This window comes from Semicossyphus pulcher, unplaced genomic scaffold (assembly GCF_022749685.1).
Source record: "Semicossyphus pulcher isolate SPU_LCO1_2020_fin unplaced genomic scaffold, fSemPul1.0.p SCAF_17, whole genome shotgun sequence".
NCBI classification, from domain to species: Eukaryota; Metazoa; Chordata; class Actinopteri; order Labriformes; family Labridae; genus Semicossyphus; species Semicossyphus pulcher.
In genome coordinates, this window is record NW_027211681.1 from 22,796,235 (window position 1) to 22,814,532 (window position 18,298).

Consider the following 18,298-nt stretch of genomic DNA (forward strand, 5'->3'; position numbering starts at 1 on the left):
ACCAAATAGTCATTACATTGTTAAAAGAGCTTTAATGAAGTTTTACTGACCTGAATGAGTTGTATTAAATATCTGTTTTCTTGTGTTCATGACTAGAACATTACATTGAACACAGTGTGACATCTAGTGGTGATAAAAGGCTACTGCAGTAAAACGCCTGTTACAGTTGACGTATGTCTGAAAACTGACTTTAAATTAATTTAATATGGTATGGATTGGTGTGAATTAGATATTATTTGCACATTATTTACTGTACAATTCAAACCAAAAGGCAGACAAATCCCTTTATACCCCTTTTAGCAGACCCAAGAAGCTGGTGAGGAAGCCCCCTTGCGGTTGGGCTGGGACACTCTGGACACAGTGGCTGAGAGGAGGATGAAGGACGAAATGACTTGGACGACCCCTCTCAGCCTTTCCATGATGAGCTGAGGCAGATGGGCAGCTCATTCAGCCAGCGCATCATCCCACCCAGGTGCAGAACTTTGTGCCCACTGCCGTCAGACTGCAGCAGTGGAAGCTACAGCAGACTGTCATCATGCTGAAGAGACACACGCTCACACACACACACGCGCACACACACGCACACACACACGCACGCACGCACACACACACACACACACACACACACACACACACACACACACACACACACACACACACACACAGTGTTTGTCAGACTCAGGACTTACACTTTATTAACTCTTTGTTGGTCTGATCTACTTATACGTATACTTGCTATATACTGTTATATCTACTATACTGTACTTACTACTTACTTCCATATTATACTGCACTTTATATTGTATTAGTATTACTACTGCTGTTATATAGTGTCTCTATATTATATACTATATTATATTATAGTATTCTGTATGTATATGTTCATATTATATTCTACAAAAGTACCGCACACCAGCAGATTACATCTGATATTCTGGCTTTGCTGCTGTAATATTCGTTATTACATTATTGTTATAAATATGTTAAAATTAGTATTGACACCACATACTGTATATTATATCATACTATTATACTATATAATTGCAATTTTACCTTTATATTACATTTTGACTATTGACTTAATATTCTGTATCATAAAACATATACATACTGTAATATACCACACTGCATTTAATTGCCACTTTTATACTGCACCTTATATTGTACTGTATGTTATACCAACCTCATATCCCTGTATTATCTCATACTGCTAAAATGTTGCTGCTATTACTCGTACATGTCACTTTATCCCATAACTGTCACTTTAACTTGTCAGTTACTCCTACTTGTAAACCAGCTGTATACCTCTTATTTTTATTTTATTTATTTGATCTATTCTTATTTTTACACTTACTTGCTATTTGTCTTTGTGCTGCTGCAACGATCAATAAAGGATTATCTTATCTTATTGCAGTTAGCTGCAATCATCCAACCTGCAGGCCTACGTACTGTATGTACGGCATTTAGTGATGTCTTGTTTTGTATTTTCCCTTTATCCACATTTGTGTTCTAAAATAATGACAATTGAAAACATTAAGACTGTGGCTAATGTTTTTTTTTTCTTATCAATGAACCTAAAAATAATAACTTTCTCAAATAGGGCTAATAGAAATATGTTAGTGTTTAAAATATCAGAAAAATTAGAAGAAAGGAAAATGCTAAATGTTAAAAACTACTACAAAATAAATACTTTATTTAGGCTGTCTAGAAGATTTCACAAATACAGGCAGGTTCGTGTTAACTGCTGATTGGGTGTATTAATCGTTCCTACCTTTACACGGTCTATGAGTGCAGCGAAGTGAGGATAAAGAGGGCGTGGCTCAGTCAGTCAGGTGAAGGAGAGCTGTAACAATGGCTGCCGGGGCCCGTCAGTTTATATCTGCGGGTCATTAGTCTATTGGGTCATTACTCCCCCGGCAGTTACAACACAAGATTACACAGACAGGGAGTGTTTCAAGGAGAGACGCGAACAGAGAGGTAAGGAAAGTGTACAGGAAAAATAGTTTCCAAAATTGCCTTTGTTTGCTTGTTCGCGTGCGCGCAAAGTTAGACCCGTACATCTGCACTGCATACCTTGACGTTACTCTGTAATTCGGAATTTATTTACTGAAGCAAAGAGAGGAATATTTTTGCTCAGCTTGTGCCCCTGCTCTCTCTCCTGCTTTTGTTCGCTAGAAATAACCTCATCATTTTAGTCCTCATCAATTTCTACAGAGCAACAATAGAAGCATTCTTTCAGGAAGCACGAGCTCCTGGTGTGGTTTGGCAACATTACAGCACAGGACCATACACTTATAAAGAGGACGGTAAAAACTGCTTGGTAAGTCATTGGATCACTACTGCCACTGGTAGGCTACAGCAGGGGATCTCAAACTTCTTGGGGCCAGGGAAAACATTAAGCATATGCTTACAACCATTTGCACTCTTTGCCAGTGGAAATGTTTGTACTCTAAAACTGTAAATACTTCAGACGAGAGATGTACGATATTATCGTTATCAATATCTGCCGATGATGGCTTGAAAATAACATATCGGCATTGGCAGATATGTCATTTTTCTGCCTTTCTGATATTTTCCACAGACAAAACAACACTTAATATACAGGAAATGTTACAGTTTTATTCGAAAGAAAATGTTACATACAATTAAATATGGCATTTTGTACATAACCTAAGTTGAAGTAGTTTTCTTTTATTGCCCAGTGAATGTGGACATTTTAAAAAGCACCCACCGTACTACAGTGAGGGTAGACATGATATCAGTTCCACTAGATGGGAGATTTGATGTTCTAAAATAACATGTGCCTAATATTTCGGTATCGAAATCAGCAAAAAGGGGTTGGAAAATATCGGCATATCAGATATCGGCAAAAAATCCAATATCGTGCATCCCTACTTCAGACCTGTTTCAGAGTGATAAACAGAAAAACATTTCAATTTGCATGCAGTTTTAAATGATACAGCACAATTTTATAATTCATTATAAATTTGTTGTATTTATTTCGTGGACCCCCAGGCTATGGTTCGCAGACCCCACTTTGAGAACCACTGGTTTAGATAACTTCAGAGGCAACTAGTCAAAATTGTTCAAATGTAAAAACTAACACTGTTGGACCCCTGTTTTTATTAAAGATATATTAAGAAAATTAAACAGAGATTCAGGAGAGTATTACACAGTAGCTATATATTTAATCCACCTCATCGAATAGGTGTATTTATATGCAGACTATAATAAAGTTGCACTTAACTTGTCAAAGTAACAAAACTTGTTGGTAGGTCTCTAAAGAAAGCTGTTACTTCTGCTTAATAGAAGTAGATGAACATGCATTTGCAAGAGTTGAACTCTGTCTAAACTTGAAGCCTCTGCCTGCATGCTGTCATTATCAGCAGAGTGGGCAGAGGAAGGGGGCGGAGCTAAGACTGACTTGTTAAATAAACAGGAAGTCAGTGCCCCTATGCTCCCCTGTGTTCATAGCGAGGAGCTGCTCTGGTGGAGTGTTGGTGATGATTAGCTTGAGCTGCTGTCACATTTCAGGTGTCACATGTTATGTGTGGAGTGGAAAAAGCACAGTGAGTATGATATGAGAGAGAAGAGCTGAAAGAGGTTCCTGCGACAGGACTGAGAAACTACTTCCTGAAATTAACATCATGGCAATGTTTCACTTCCTTAGCTTCAGGCTAAAGAAATGTACGTCTCTCCCTTTCTGAAGTTTGATGTTTAATTATTCAGATTGTTAGTTTTCTTACTTTAGCGGGCTGTGTTGACTGCCCCTGTGTAACTTAATCAAATTAAGTGTACCAGATCTCAGTGAAATGAGCAACAAGTGGCCGCTTTGATCGTTGTTGTTGTGTTTAGTGGTGACATGATGTGTAGAATGCCCGCGGCTACTTCTGTGCTGCAGCTTGTTATCTGCATGGTAACAAGTATTCATACGGGTCAGCCTCTCTGTTATTAATGAGCAACGTTACAGTTCAAGGCTGACTGATAGAGTTTCTCTCCAGTTGGTTCGTTACACATATTACCGGTAAAGTACAGAAATAACACTTTGATATGTTTCTAAGTAAAGCTGCTGTGGGATTTCAGTGAACTACTATATTAGTTCCACTTAAGGGCTGTATGTGTACCTGCTTGTTGCTGCTATTCTGTGTTTTTATTACATCTACACTTGGTTCGTATCAAACACATGCAGGTTGAAAGAAGTGGATTTAGTGTCCTGGCCAAAAAAAGAGAGGTACCTTAAACCTTCTTTCTCGTACCAGCAGGGGGCAGCTCTGCTTGCTGCAAAAAGAAATCCAAATGTATGTAAAGTCATGAAAAGAAAGGAGTCTTCATGACGTTATGATCTCACTCTCTATAGTTTCAAGTCTTCTTTAATACATGATGTTCAGTTTTGTAAATTATGGTCTCATTTAGAGTAAAATAGACAATAAAGCAGGATAGGCTTGGAAAAAGCCGCTGTCAGTCAAAGCTGGTGTTCTCTGTAATCAATAGAAGCAATAACATTTGAAATTGGCGTCATAGCTGTTTAAAAAGTTGTACAAACAGCTCGTGGTTTCGCTCATTCTACATTCCTACAACACCCAGCATGCATTGCGCCCCTCTCTCTGAGGCCCAGCGAGAGACACTGGAGTGAAATACTACAGTTTCGCTGCAGGCAACGGCTCAGAGCGGTACAGAATCCAAAATACGACGAGAATATGTCGTCTAAAAAAACTTCAGGTCTGCAGTCTACATTTCAAACCTGATGATTTTGAATGAGACATGACATCGGAGGTGTCCTAGATTCAGGAAGTGTAGTTAAGCGAGCTAGCTGGAGGTTTTCCAGGGCCCATTGGAGAAGCGGATAGCGTCCTCTAAAGGCACAGAGCGAATTGCATTTTTTTTGTACCATAAAGGCATTAGCTGACCGTAACAGCATGATAGGACTGAGGTTGAAAATCTGCAAACTGGTCCTTTAAGTTCAGGCCTACCTTGGGTTTTATAAGACTCCGCCACGGCATCCTCTCGATCAGGATAGAGGTTTAACAATGTGTTGCATCATTCTAATCTATACATGGTCACTTCTTTCTCCAAAAAACAAGATGTAGACAGCCAAAACCAACGTTTCAGCAGAGGGGCAGCTGTGGCTCAGTGGTAAAGTCGGTTGTCTTTTAATCAGAAGGTTGGTGGTTTGATCCCCAGCTCCCTCAGTCCCTCCCTCAGTGTGTGTGAATGTGACATGTGGCAGTACAGTCCATTTACCATTTACAGCAGCACTGTCCACTGCTTTTACACAGTCTGTGGTTTCAACTCGCATACACCGGGAGAGGGTCATACTGCATCTATGAATAAGCTTTGTACAGGTGTTTGTGTTTCGACAGTGTAACATTTTGCTTCTGTTGTTAAAAGGATATGATGGTATCAGTATCCATACTACACTATCATAAGCATTATATTGACACCTTTTTTGCATTGGATTTCTATACCTTTCCCCCCCTGTTATTGTGAACTGTTAAATGTTGTGTTGCTGTGTTTGTGCTGCTCTCATGTGATAATGGAAGTTTCTTTTCTGTGTAGAGTAAATGGAGAACTGGAGGAGTCACTTAAAACGCATCCTCATCTTCATCCTGGGAGTGGTGCCAATCTTCCTCATCTACCACAGCTACCTCAACTATGACAGGAAGTCAGAGAGCTTTGACATTCCCTATGTTGATCCGGGGCCGTATCATGTCGCCTATCCACGCAACTACAAATTCATCATGGACGACACTCCGACGTGTAAAACCACGACTCCTTTCCTGGTTCTCATGGTTCCGGTCGCACCCCGGGACGTGGCGGCTCGAGACGCCATCAGGAAGACGTGGGGCAGTGAGAGGCTGGTTCTGGGTCAGCTGGTGGAGACTGTTTTCATAGTGGGCCTGCTGGGAGGAGCTGACGCTGAGCAGCAGCAGGAGAAGCTCAGGCAGGAGAACCAGCAGCACCACGACCTGATCCAGAGTAACTTCCAGGACAGCTACTACAATCTGACCATCAAGACGATGATGATGCTGGAGTGGCTGAATGCTCACTGCGTCAAAGCCTCCTACGTCTTAAAGATCGACTCGGATATATTACTCCACGTGCAGAATTTGGTCAAACTGTTGCTTGATCCAAAGACGGCCAAGCAGAACTACATGACGGGTTTGGTGTGGTGGCACAGCCCTGTTTTAAGAGACCCGTCTAACAAGTTCTACATGCCGAAAGAAGTGATCGCTGAGCCCGAGTACCCGCCATATCCTCTGGGCATGGCCTACGTCATGTCCTTGGACCTGCCCGGGAAGATCCTGGGGGTCTCGCCTCAGATTAAACCGGTCAATATTGAAGACGTCTATCTGGCTATGTGCCTGAAACGCCTGGGCATCTCCCCCACAGACCCTCCTGAGAAGACAATGTTTCTTGTGGATCCCAAGCATCCCCTGAGCGGCTGCAGCCTCTCCAAAGTGATCGCAGTGACGACAACAAGCGTCCAACAGATGACGGGTTACTGGGAGAGGAGCCGACAGCCAGACGCTAAATGCTCAACTTCATCAGGTTTACCAAAACTGGAGTAAGACTGTTGGTAGGGTGTGCCTTTAAGTTTATATTTGGACCAAAGAAGTGATACTGTGAAAACCTAAACCTGACAAATACTTAGAATAAATCATAATGCAGCATATTTATTATGTTTTATCACGTTGTGCCTTGGTCCAACAGAGTTTTCTTGTATAAAAGACTGAATGATTTGAACTACATGTTAGTTCACAGGCCTTAAAGTCTCATAAGCTCCTGAGCCGTATCCGCTCTCAGGCAGATTAAAAAATATGCTGGATCCTGATTTATAATTTTAAATATTATTGTGTATTAAGAAAAAGATATGAAACATGTTCACACATCCTCCCTCTGTCTAAAGAATTATTAACTTAATTCAAATTTCTAAGGCACCCGTTTTATTTCGTGCCAATTCTGTCCCACCTGTGTCAGCTAGAATTGAAACGGGAGCGTTATGGCACCTAAATAATTAAAAACTGAAATTAAAATCAAATTGTGGCCAATTTGATAGATTGAAATCGTGTTTGTTGGAACTTTATGCACCACAAAAAGCACAACATAAGCAGACATTAAAGTGACTTTAAGGTCAGACTGCATCATAACATCATTTTCTTCTTTATCTTATAAAGGGCCAGCTGACTTCAAAGCCTTTACTGTTTAGGTTTATCAGATTACTGACAAAAATGTATTACCGTACATTTTAGAATGTCTCCTTAACAATATGCTGCAGTGCTGTTTTGTGTTTTCCTCTCTGTTTTAAGCGAGGAAACTTGATTGTTGCTAACGCTTCGTCACGGACATGCACCGTCATGATCGCCATTGCAGCCGCCGCCCTCACAGTGATCAACGTTACCGTAGGCTGCCAGCTACCGCTAGCTACAGCACCGGTAGCTCGCAGGATTGCAAACTCGACACAGTTAAAACAGATGGTAGGCTGTAAATTGTGTGTGTTTTGAATGTGATTTGAATGAAAATTAATTGAAATAGGGAGGAAACGTTTTTATTAATAAATGGCTATAGAAAACCCTTTTCCCTCTGGTATTCCCCCAAAACAGCCTGCGTCTTATATTCCAGACTTTACAGTCATACATACAAGGTTTTTGCCCCTGAGCCGCAGGTTTGACCTGTACTTACATCCATAAGGTCGTTCTATCTATGCTCCCCAGACATTTAGCATTATTAGTGGAGTTCAAAGTGAACAATAATGAAACCAGCAACAGAGTAGGGTTACTCAAAGTTTCTCATATTCATATTGAACTTGGAAGACTCGCGCACTCATTCCTGTGAGATACTTTAAAGTCGTATTAGTTAATATTATTGATAATATATGTGACTATCTTTTTGTGCGGGTGTGAGATTGCTTTCTGTAACCGAAGTGTCTTCTTTAGATGAAGTCGATAAGTATTTTGTCTAACGTCTCTCTTAAAAAGAGACATTCTGTCAATGTGACTGCTGGAATTAAGTTCAACTAAATGTGCATTAAATGAGCCCTATTTATATTTTATAAGTTTTCTCTGCAAAGTCTTCAACTGGACATGAAGAAAAATGCTCACACTGTGGTACAATACTCCTGTAGTATTTATTTGCGACTGAAATGATCCTCTGCGTCAACATGGAGACTGCACCTGTACTAAAGAGTTGCTTAGTTAAATACAGTGTTTGATGATAGGGTGGGACTAACCCTGTAAGTGTATGCTGATAAGTGTAGACTAACCATAAAGTTTAAACCACATCAAGGATCCAATCATGGTGTCTTTCTAAAAGTTAATTAAGTTTGGGGGACAGAACAAACTGTCATTAATTAATCTATCACCACTCCTGTCAGCCGTGTTGTAATATGAGCGTCGTTCATAGACCTGTGTTGTGTTGTTTCATTTGTAAATGAATACTTCAGGTGACAGAGCACCTCCTCGGTCTCTCTCGCTCAGCTGTTCAGTTGTAGTAACTCCTTGTTCCAGTAGAGGGCAGGCTAACATCACTTAAAATCTGCTGGATCTAAGTGTCGGGGTTTCTCAGGGAAAATTGCGTGTAATTATTCTGCTTTGTGAAAGACAATGTTTGTTTGTATCGCCTTCATGACTCTTCCTAGACGAGAGCAACTGCTGTACAGACTTTCTATCTGTGATGTGTCCTTATCTATCTGAATAGCATAACTCTAATACAGCTGGCAATATTAAAAACTGATGAGGTTTGTGAAGAAATGACTTTGATTGAATCTTCTTAACGTGCCAGAAGTGTCACTAAAAGCTTAAGTTTGCACTCTGAGAGATTTATCTGAAGGAAAACCAAAATGTTTCTGTTGTACCTGTGCTCTGTGTTTTAAATCATTGTCAATAAAAGTGTAACTAGTGTATCAGTGGTGTCCTCAGTGTATGAAACCAATAAGCAGATAACATCTGAGAGCAAAAAAGCACAAAAGATAGAATTCTCCTCAACTACTGGCGGGCCTTCCTGCATGCACATTCAAACCTCTGCAGACGATCCACCACGCAGCAGAGCGACTGGTCTTCAATCTACCCAAAACGGCACACGTCACTCCACTGCTCATATCCCTCCACTGGCTCCCAGTCGCCGCTCGCATCAAATTCAAACCCTGTTTCTCGCTTACAAAACAGCAACAAAAACGGCTCCTGCCTACCTGGTACAATTTCGACACAATTTCAGGTCGCCAAGGTAACAACTTGTCAATCAGGGGTAACCATGCATTGTAGTTTATCCTGATAAATCAAGTTGGGGCATTTTCTTAAACTGTTTCTTGAGCCAGCAGAGTCGCCCCCTGCTGGCAAAGAATGCAGGTTTAAGTCATTTTTACACTGTCTTCTCTTTTTATACCAAAAGTCTACGCCCGCTTTTTTTTCTCCAGTTTATGATCTTAATTTAGGAAAGAAAAGCCAGTGAGGACGGTGACCTCACGCTGGCTCACTGTCTGTTCCTCTCTGGCGTGAACGGTCTCATCCTCTCCCATGTGTTCTCATTCATCTCCAGCTGTCTATGATCTGTTCGCCTTCTGTCAGATAAGGGAGGAACCCCGAAGTCAAAGGCCCTGCTCTCCCTTTCCCTGCTGACGGCAGCCTGCATAAATCACAAACATGCTGAAAACCCAAACCCTGCATCCACACGTTAGTCACTGTTGTGCTGCCACAGATCTTCTTCAGTGGTTACGGCATAAATCAATGTTGGTACTATCCACTGTGCAAAAGGACAATGTTTGCACCTGGGAAATACAAAGTTCTGTGATTTAGCATGAGTGTATCTTCTTCCTACTTTTTCAGACGTACATATTTTCTCTCCTACTTCCTTTCTGTGCACACCAGACACCGTGTTTGGATGTGTGTCTGCTGCGTCTGAGTTAGTAGACCCATTTATTGTCTCGCTATTTCAGGTGTCAACACAAAACCTTCACAGAGATTACACAGATGCTCCAATTTGTACACACACACACACACACACACACACACACTCGAAACTGCAGAGGAAATTGCTCGTCTTCGTCCGCCCTTTGATGCTCTCAGACGGGATTGAGTTGATGGATTCTCGTGTTATTTATCGTGTGTAATGTCTGAGCATGTGTGTGTAGCAGCAGGTCGGGGAGGGGCTGTTATTTATGTTCCTCTCTTTAAACAAAGGATTGTCTCACTGATTCGGTTCAGGACAACAGAAAGTTGTGGTTCAAGTCTGAGACCGGAGTTATAAAAACATGTCCCATGTACAAAATAAAGAAGCAGGGACAGATTTCAGGAGACTGAAAGACAAAAACACCTGACTCTTAAACGCAAATTAACAGTATAACCTTCATTTGGCTGTCAAAAGGACTACATTCAACAAGTACAAAACGTGTACAGAAACATACCATGAACCCCAGTTTTCTCCAGTCTGACTCGCAGGCCAGGTGTTGCTGTAATGTAACCCGCCCCCCCTGTCTCTCTGCCCCCTGCAGACCGGCTGTCCTCTCTGTCACCCTGAGAAAACAGAGAGCACTGCAGGGTCATAAACTTCAGCTGGTCCTGTTTTGGTCACACACATACATGCACACACACTAACATATCTTTATCTCTAGATGTACCCTGAGGTGGAACAGCGGTCTTAAACTACGCCAAATCTCAGAGACATGTAGGTTTCTGTGTGAGCTCATCAGAGCAGCTACTTCTATTGATGAGGACACTCAGGAAAATAAATAGGATTTATTAAGACAGTGTCTCCTCCAAATGATCACACTGGTTAAGTAAAGTAAAGCTTTTTTTTTGGCTAAGTATCTTAAAAACTTACCAAGACTGCAAAAGCGCTCCTTAGCTTGTTAGCATCTTTAGCTTGTTTTGTTCTTGTGTCCCACAGCTTCATTTTTTGGGTTCAGTTTAGGGGCTGAACACTCTGATAAACTCACTTTACTGTAGCCGACTTGTTCAGCCCTAAATGATAGACACACAGTGTTAGCATCAGCATCAAAGTAGGCTACTAGCTAACATGACTATTATAGTGGAGCATTTAGCAGCTAAAGAGACAGATGTTTCCCTCTGGAGTTCCTCTAGAGTTCCTCTGTCTCTTTGCATTTAACCAATACGATTTTATCAGCCATAACATTATAACCACTGACAGGTGAAGTGAATAAAAGTCATTATCTCTTAATAATGGCCCTTGTCAGTGGGTGGGATATGTTAGGCAGCATAATGGCAGCAGGAAAAATGGGCAGGCGTGGATGTGAGCGACTTTGACAAGGGCCAAACTGTGATGGTTGGACTGGGTCAGAGCATCTCCAAACTGTAGCTCTTGCGGGGTGTTCCCGGTCTGCAGTGGTCAGTACCTACCAGTAGCAGTCCAAGAAAGGAAAACCAGTGAACCAGCGACAGGGTCATGGGCGGCCAAGGCTCACAGATGCACATGGAGAGCGAAGGCTGGCCAACAGAAGAGCTACCGCAGCTCTTATTACTGAAGAAGTTAATGCTGGTTCTGATAGAAAGATGTCAGAACACACAGAGCACCGCAGTTTGTCGTGTACGGGGCCGCGTAGAAGCAGACCGGTCAGGGTGCCGATGCTGACCCCAACAGGGCTCAACAAAGAGCTCAAGGTGTTGACTTGGCCTCCAAACTCCCAATCCAACTGAGCGTCTGTGGGATGTGCTGGACAAACAAGTTCGATCCACGGAGGCCCCACCTGGCAACTTACAGGACTTACAGGACCTGCTGCTCACGTCTTGGTGCCAGATACCTCAGCACACCTTCAGAGGTCTAGTGGCGACCATGCCTCGAGAGGTCAGGGCTCGGAAAAAGGGGGACCTACACAATATAAGGCAGTATATTGGCTACAATATTGGCTGATTGTGTATATTTAAAGGAGGTAATAAAATGTCCCTTGTGTTTTAAAAGTTTTATCTCATCTTGACCTGAGATAGAGCTCAAAGAAGAGCACTTACCTGCTGTCGGGTTGCCAGAACCCTACTCCAAATAAACGTTAAATGTCCGGCACATCTACCAGTTTTGTCCCATCTCCCTGTCACACACACACACACACACACACATACACATACACACACACACACACATGAACAAAGCATAAATGTAAAAGTAAGCCAGACTTGGTGGTGATTTAGGGCCACCAGACAGTGGAGGGAAGAGGCCGGACTCTGGGTCTGTTACTACCTCTCTCCATTCAGCGGCACATAAATAACCACACAGCCTCACAGTGACAAGATGAGAGCAAAAAGAGAGAGAGAGAGAGAGAGGGAGGGAGGGAGGGAGAGAGGGAGAGAGGGAGGGAGAAGATGGTGTCATTTGATGATCAGAGAGAAAAAGCAGGAGAGCAGATAGAAAGACGACAGGTGTGGGAAATGAGAGGAGTGCAGACATCCTGCTGGTCTCAGGTCGAGGTCAAAAACTGTTCCTTTACCTTACAGACAGGAGAGACTGAGAGACAAATGAGGCACTTTACAGTGTATTAAAGCCCCCCTCCAGTGAAAATCCAGTGTTTAACCTTGTAAACATCTCCATGTGGTGTTCTTCATGTGCTATAAGACATATCAGGGACAACATCAGCAGTCATCTCCATGGCTGGGCCTGTCTGCTTTTAAACTGCAGTGTACCAAGGACAGGCTGAACAACACGCTTTCAGATTGGCAGGTTTGAGACGTCACAAACCTAAGGAGCCAATCCCGTTAATGGACGTGGTGACGCTATGCATATCATTATGTGTAACCTATGGCAACCACTTGGGCGATGCTCGAGCCAGCTGTAACCGTCATCGTAATGTTTGCAAACTCACTACTGACTACTAACGTTAACGTTACTACTGCTAATTACTACATTTCAAGCTAGCTTAGTTTCAGCCCGGCTCTCTTCAAAGAGCTGTAACTCCCAACACTATGGTGAATGTTTTCAGCAACAGTCACAAAACGCATCCCTCCAAAAGGACTCCAAATTCCAGCAGGCTGCAGACGCGGTGTAAGTTATCGCTCAGTCATTTTGTCTCCTTTTTCTCTTGTGCGCTCTCTTCTGAACCGACAGAACACGGTCACCCTGCATCAGAGCAGCCCTCGAGTTTACAATGTTCAAAAATGCTATGAACTCAATTTAGACTAAATAAGTTGATGTAACTAACTGTAATCAATTACAAACTAAAGTGTTCCAAAACTTAGTGCCACTCAAAATGAGTAAGAACCACAATAATCATTTTTGAGTTGCTGCTAATTCATTGGGATGAAGTTAACTTCATTTATTAAGAGACTGTGCACAGTGCACTGATTACTTTACAAAGGAACATTGTTTTTTACGGACAATACATTTGTTGTTGTTAAATATGAGGCTGTTCTCTAAATTATTCTTAACTGTGGCCTGGGCTGCACGGTGGTGCAGTGGTTAGCGCTGTTGCCTCACAGCTAGCACTGGTTCAAACCCCGGTTTGGGCAAGGTGGGCCTTTCTGTGCGGAGTTTGCATGTTCTCCTCGTGCATGTGTGGGTTCCCTCCGGGGTCTCTGGCTTCCTCCCACAGTCCAAAGACATGCTTGTTAGGTTAATTGGTGACTCTTAATTGCCCATAAGTGTGGGTGTGAAAAGTTGTCTGTCTCTATGTGTCGGCCCTGTGTTTGACTGGCAACCAGTCCAGGGTGTACCCCGCCCTTCGCCCAAGGATAGGCTCCAGCCCCCCGCGACCCTGAACAGAATGTAATGGTCTAGATGATGGATGTATGAAGCCTATAAGTTTAGCCAAAAGAAGTAGTTGACTTAAAGTTTATTTATTGGTTCTTTGATATTTGTTCATGTCATTATTCATGGAAAATATTTCTTGTTGTTGCGTCTCCTGAAATTATTCAAATACTTATTTTAATTGTAATATTTTGAGGTTTGAACTGTTAGCAGGATAAACAAAACAAGTATTGTTAAAGTCTCTTTGGGCTCTAATTTTGACAGCATTTCCCACTATTTTCAGATTTTTTACAACCAAACAATCGATCAATTAACTGAGAAAATAATCAGCTAAATAATCCGTCATAAACCCACCAAAGTAATTAGTTGCAGTCTGATACAAAACAGTTAAACCGGCTCCAACTCAGCCAACAGCATCTGATAAAAAACATGTTTTTATATTAATACACAAGTTAAAAAAATAATCTAATGATCCATCACATAATAGTAGATTTATTTTACTTAGTATTTCTACAGGGTGGTTTTAATAGTTTAACTTAATCCAAGGCTCTGAACACTTTCATTACAGACACACAGTCTTCAGAGCAAGCAGTCACAACATGCGTCTGAACTGCAGCTTTCACAGGTTTGTTTCAGCACGGGCTTTTAAACCCTCCGTGATCTATAAATAGCCTCCCGAGCAGCCTCGTCAAACTCCCCCCTCCGACTCTGTTATGTTGTTAACATCTCTGAACACTGCTGTTTTCCTTCCCTTTACATTTTGTCAAATTCCTCTCGACCACAAGGACCCCCGCCACCCAGGTTCTCACGATCCCTGTCAGAGAGGAGCTGTGAGAACCAGCAGCACCCCCCGGCTGCCGGAGGCCTCACGCTGCGGTCCGCTCCCTCAACGCACGCGCTCAGACGCAAACAAAAACACACACAAACATGTCACAATTCACCGTGTGTTGTATACACAGAGAATCAAACAAGCGCACATACCGGCACGTATGACCTCCTTCTGCAGATTTCTTTTAAACGTCCTCTTTATAAACAAACACAGCTGCTGAGGCTGCTCTGCTGCAGAAGCATCAGGCTGCCTGTGTTTGTGCTCATCATGTAATCAGAGTATGTGTGGAGTCATTTTCAATAGAGTGTCATTCAGAAGTAATTGCAGCAGTGGTGATAATAACACTAATAGTAGCTGTTGCAGCAGTGGCAATTAGCAGAAGCTCTCAGTACATGTAGAGTAGTTACTCACAGGTGGTGTCATTGGCGATGTGGCCCTAACTTGGCAGCGACATATTTGAGGGGTCAACAGCAGCTTCAGCTTGTACAGCAGTTTCATTATCTGCAAAGGCTCTGTTTTATGACATCTTACACTAGAATTTAAATGTGGCTACGAGCACACTTTTATTTTGAAGTTCTTTGTTTCACATGCAACTTAATCTGTGCTGTTAAAAGCTGTGTCACAATCCAGCGGCTGCAGCGTCGGAGGCCGAATTTGAAGGCCGACTGTGTCACAGAAGCGCGTCGAAGGCTGTCCCAATTCGAAGGCTCCTTCAGATGCGGCCAACAAATGTGTCCTCCGTTTCCCCGGCTGCAAAGGATCCATCAGGTGCATCCTTCGCTGCCCATCGTATCACGAGATGCATTGCGCGCCAATTCAAACGAAACGGCGGACTTTTAAAAGGCCGAGGAATACACTTTAAAATGTGTTTGGTTTCAACTCAATCGAATCGCCAGTGTTACTAAACTAAACTAAAGGGCCCTTGAAAAAAATTATCTTTAAAATAAGAAGTTAACTAAACGCAACGTTAGTTATGCTAGCTAGTTAGCCCGCTAGCTACCTGTTGCTAGGCAACAGGAGCGGTGTTTGGTGACGCAACGGCAGACCAGACCGTCTCATTTCAGTTCGGCTTTAACGGTCTAACCAGGCTATGAATGGAGCATCCTCCGTGGAGGCTGCAGCTCGTGGATTGGGACACAGCTAATGTGTTAATGAGCAGTGAGTTTATACAGTTAAGCAAACAGGTCAGTAGGTACTGATCTGTGCATGTACAGACCTGATGGTTGTACAGCAGCAAGTCTTTGAGTCTTTACTAATAAAACATGTTTTGGACCTTTTTACAAGTCGTGGTGGCACAGAATCAGGTGCCTGTCTGCAGAAATACTGCAATGAAAAGTCAGTTAATCCTTTGTCCTCTTGAACAAATCCAGTGTGAAGTGGTTTGACAGTCGCACAGTTTCAGACCTGTCAGAGACCAGACGTCAAGTTAATAGATTTACTTTTTTTAACTTCACAGAACCAGGCTTGGGGAGTAACGGAATATGAGTAACGGTGTTACGTTATTAGGACACAAAAAAGGCAACTGTACTCTGTTACAGTTACAGAAAAAAGAGGTAATTAGATTACAGATACGTCCATTAAAAATGGGGATTACTAGCAGGATTAAAACTTTAAAACACATTTTAAAATGAAGAGGATATAATAACCCAAAGGACAAAACTAACCCACCTAGCTAACCCACATGCTACACATTCCCTGCCACCGCAAGATATTGTGGTTTCACGTGTTTGATGTGAGACTGTTGATTTCTTTGAGTGCGTCTTGGTTTTATAAACAGAAGAAAAAAAAGGGAAAAATAAGCAATGAAAGGCACAGGTGGTCACTGAATGGTTTGATCAGTTTGAAAATGATGTGACTCATAAAGTGTCGTGTGTCACAGCGCCCTCTACCTCCATGATGTAAACACTGAATGAGAGAATACCTCTTAGAAGGATGGAGCTCCTTCTCCGCATCAAGGAGAAGTTGAGCTACCATGACTCCTAGTCCTGACCTTATGGTGACACTGTTTCTTTAATTAGTCGACAACCTTTAATGATAATGCTCTGACCTTTTTGTAACCCACTAATTATATGTTTTTTCAGTTGTTGCAGCATCGACCGGTTTAATGGAATCTAACCCCACCTGGTCCTGTGGGTGTGTTAACTACTGTAAAAGTATTTAATGTGCCTGCATCAAAACTATTATAATCGTTCTGTTAAGACTGGAGTTTGGAGCTAGCGTGCAGGCTTAATTATTGACAGATGTTGGACCAACTATTCATCAAATTAACCTTTATTTAAATAATTTCAGAATACAGAGATACGTTGAGTCGATCCATCTCCTGTCTTTTGTAACTTCACTGTTTTTAACCGCTGTCTTTCTGTCTGCTATGGCTCCGTCTGACCGCAGCTCATTAGCGGCGCTGATGACTGTGAGCGGCGTCTGCTGTGAGAAACGTCATCAACATCTGTTTGTGGTCACACGGGGAGGTTGAAGGCCATGTGAAAACAAAACAACAACGCTGGCGTGGCTCACAACTGCAGAGTCTGGAGCGAGGAGCAAACATGCGTTCCCATGTCTGCGTCGACGCCCCCTCCCTCCCCCCTGTTGTTTTCCCTCCCTCCCTTCTTCCCACTCGTCCTTAAATCTCTCTTTCTGTTCCTTTATTACCATTTTCCTTTCACTTTCTCCCCCAATGCCTCCCTCTCCTTGCTCCTATCATCTCTTATCCCTCCTGTCGTCACTCCCTCTGCCTCTTTTCTTTCCTGCTCCTCCTCTCCACTTTCTCCTCCCAAAGCATCACTCCCTTCTCGTCTCTGTCAGAGATAAGATGAGGTACACTGTAGCAGTTTGGTGGCCACCAAGCATCTGCTTCCCTGAAGTGCTCATAGCCATCACACAGAATCCCCAGAATCGGCACGGTTGCTCTTCAGCAGCCAAAGTTGAGGTCTGTTCTCTACGGCGTCCCTCTGATGTGTGATATGTTATTTTTTTTTAGGTTAAAGGGTTTTCTTGGCACATCCCAGGGTGACAGTAGCTTAGGTTTGCCAGTCCAGATCAGACCAGTCAGTGCAGTCCGGACTGGTAGCTGGAGAGCTGCCAGTTCATGTCCTGCGGCACATCCGAGGTGCCGTTAAGAACGAGAATCCCCTAACTTTTGAAGGCACCTGACTATGTGACCCTTTGCGAGAGAGGGCAAGCTCGATTGTGTTAGCAGTAGCTTGCCACAGCATGTCCGGTAGCTACCAGAAGCTAGCTGTGGAACTGCAGGTAGCTACCGTGACCTGCCAGGACCTGCCAGGAGAACAACAGGTTGCTGCAGTGACATGCCAGATCTGCTGTGGCAGTTCTGGTGGCTATTTGGCTATTATTAATTCTAGTAGCTACCAGAACTGATATTAGAGCTAACAATAGTCTGGTAGCTATCAAAAGTACAGCGCAGATCTGGCAGGTCTCGGTAGCTACCTGCAGTTCCCCTGGCAGGTTATGGTAGCAACTTGCAGTGCCATTTGCAGGTCCCAGCAGCCACTGCCACTACAGATCTGCCACTTTTGATAGATAGATTGATTTGGATTATTAGCTCTGACATTAGTTCTGGTTGCTACCAGGATGAATAATAAACTGATAGTAGTCCGATAGCCACCAGAACTGCCATGACAGATCTGGCAGATCAGCTACCTGCAGTTACCAGTTAGCCACCGGATGTGCTGCGGCAAGCTAGCGCCAACACAATTGAGCTAGCCCTTGCTGCCCTTTGCTCTCACATCTCTCCATACATTGATGCATGAGGGTAGATTCTGTTTGCTGTTT

General features: G+C 42.8%; 1 protein-coding gene across 2 annotated transcripts; it reads left to right on the plus strand.

Annotated features, from left to right (window-relative positions):
* Nucleotides 1-1,853: 1,853 nt before the first annotated feature.
* LOC138594727 (beta-1,3-galactosyltransferase 5-like) lies at nucleotides 1,854-8,891 on the plus strand. 2 transcript variants are annotated; one of them, XM_069665932.1, is made up of 2 exons: nucleotides 1,854-1,977; nucleotides 5,557-8,891. In XM_069665932.1, the coding sequence occupies exon 2, from the start codon at nucleotides 5,562-5,564 to the stop codon at nucleotides 6,567-6,569; it is 1,008 nt and encodes a 335-aa protein (XP_069522033.1). In that variant the 5' UTR covers nucleotides 1,854-1,977; nucleotides 5,557-5,561; the 3' UTR covers nucleotides 6,570-8,891. The 2 variants fall into 2 exon arrangements, with proteins under 2 accessions (XP_069522033.1, XP_069522032.1); XM_069665931.1 differs by lacking the exon at nucleotides 1,854-1,977 and adding an exon at nucleotides 3,497-3,569.
* Nucleotides 8,892-18,298: the final 9,407 nt, after the last annotated feature.

What these genes read in the sequence shown, in the direction of transcription:
- LOC138594727 (XM_069665932.1), top strand. Translation starts at nt 5,562, where the DNA reads ATGGAGAACTGGAGGAGTCACTTAAAACGCATCCTCATCTTCATCCTG.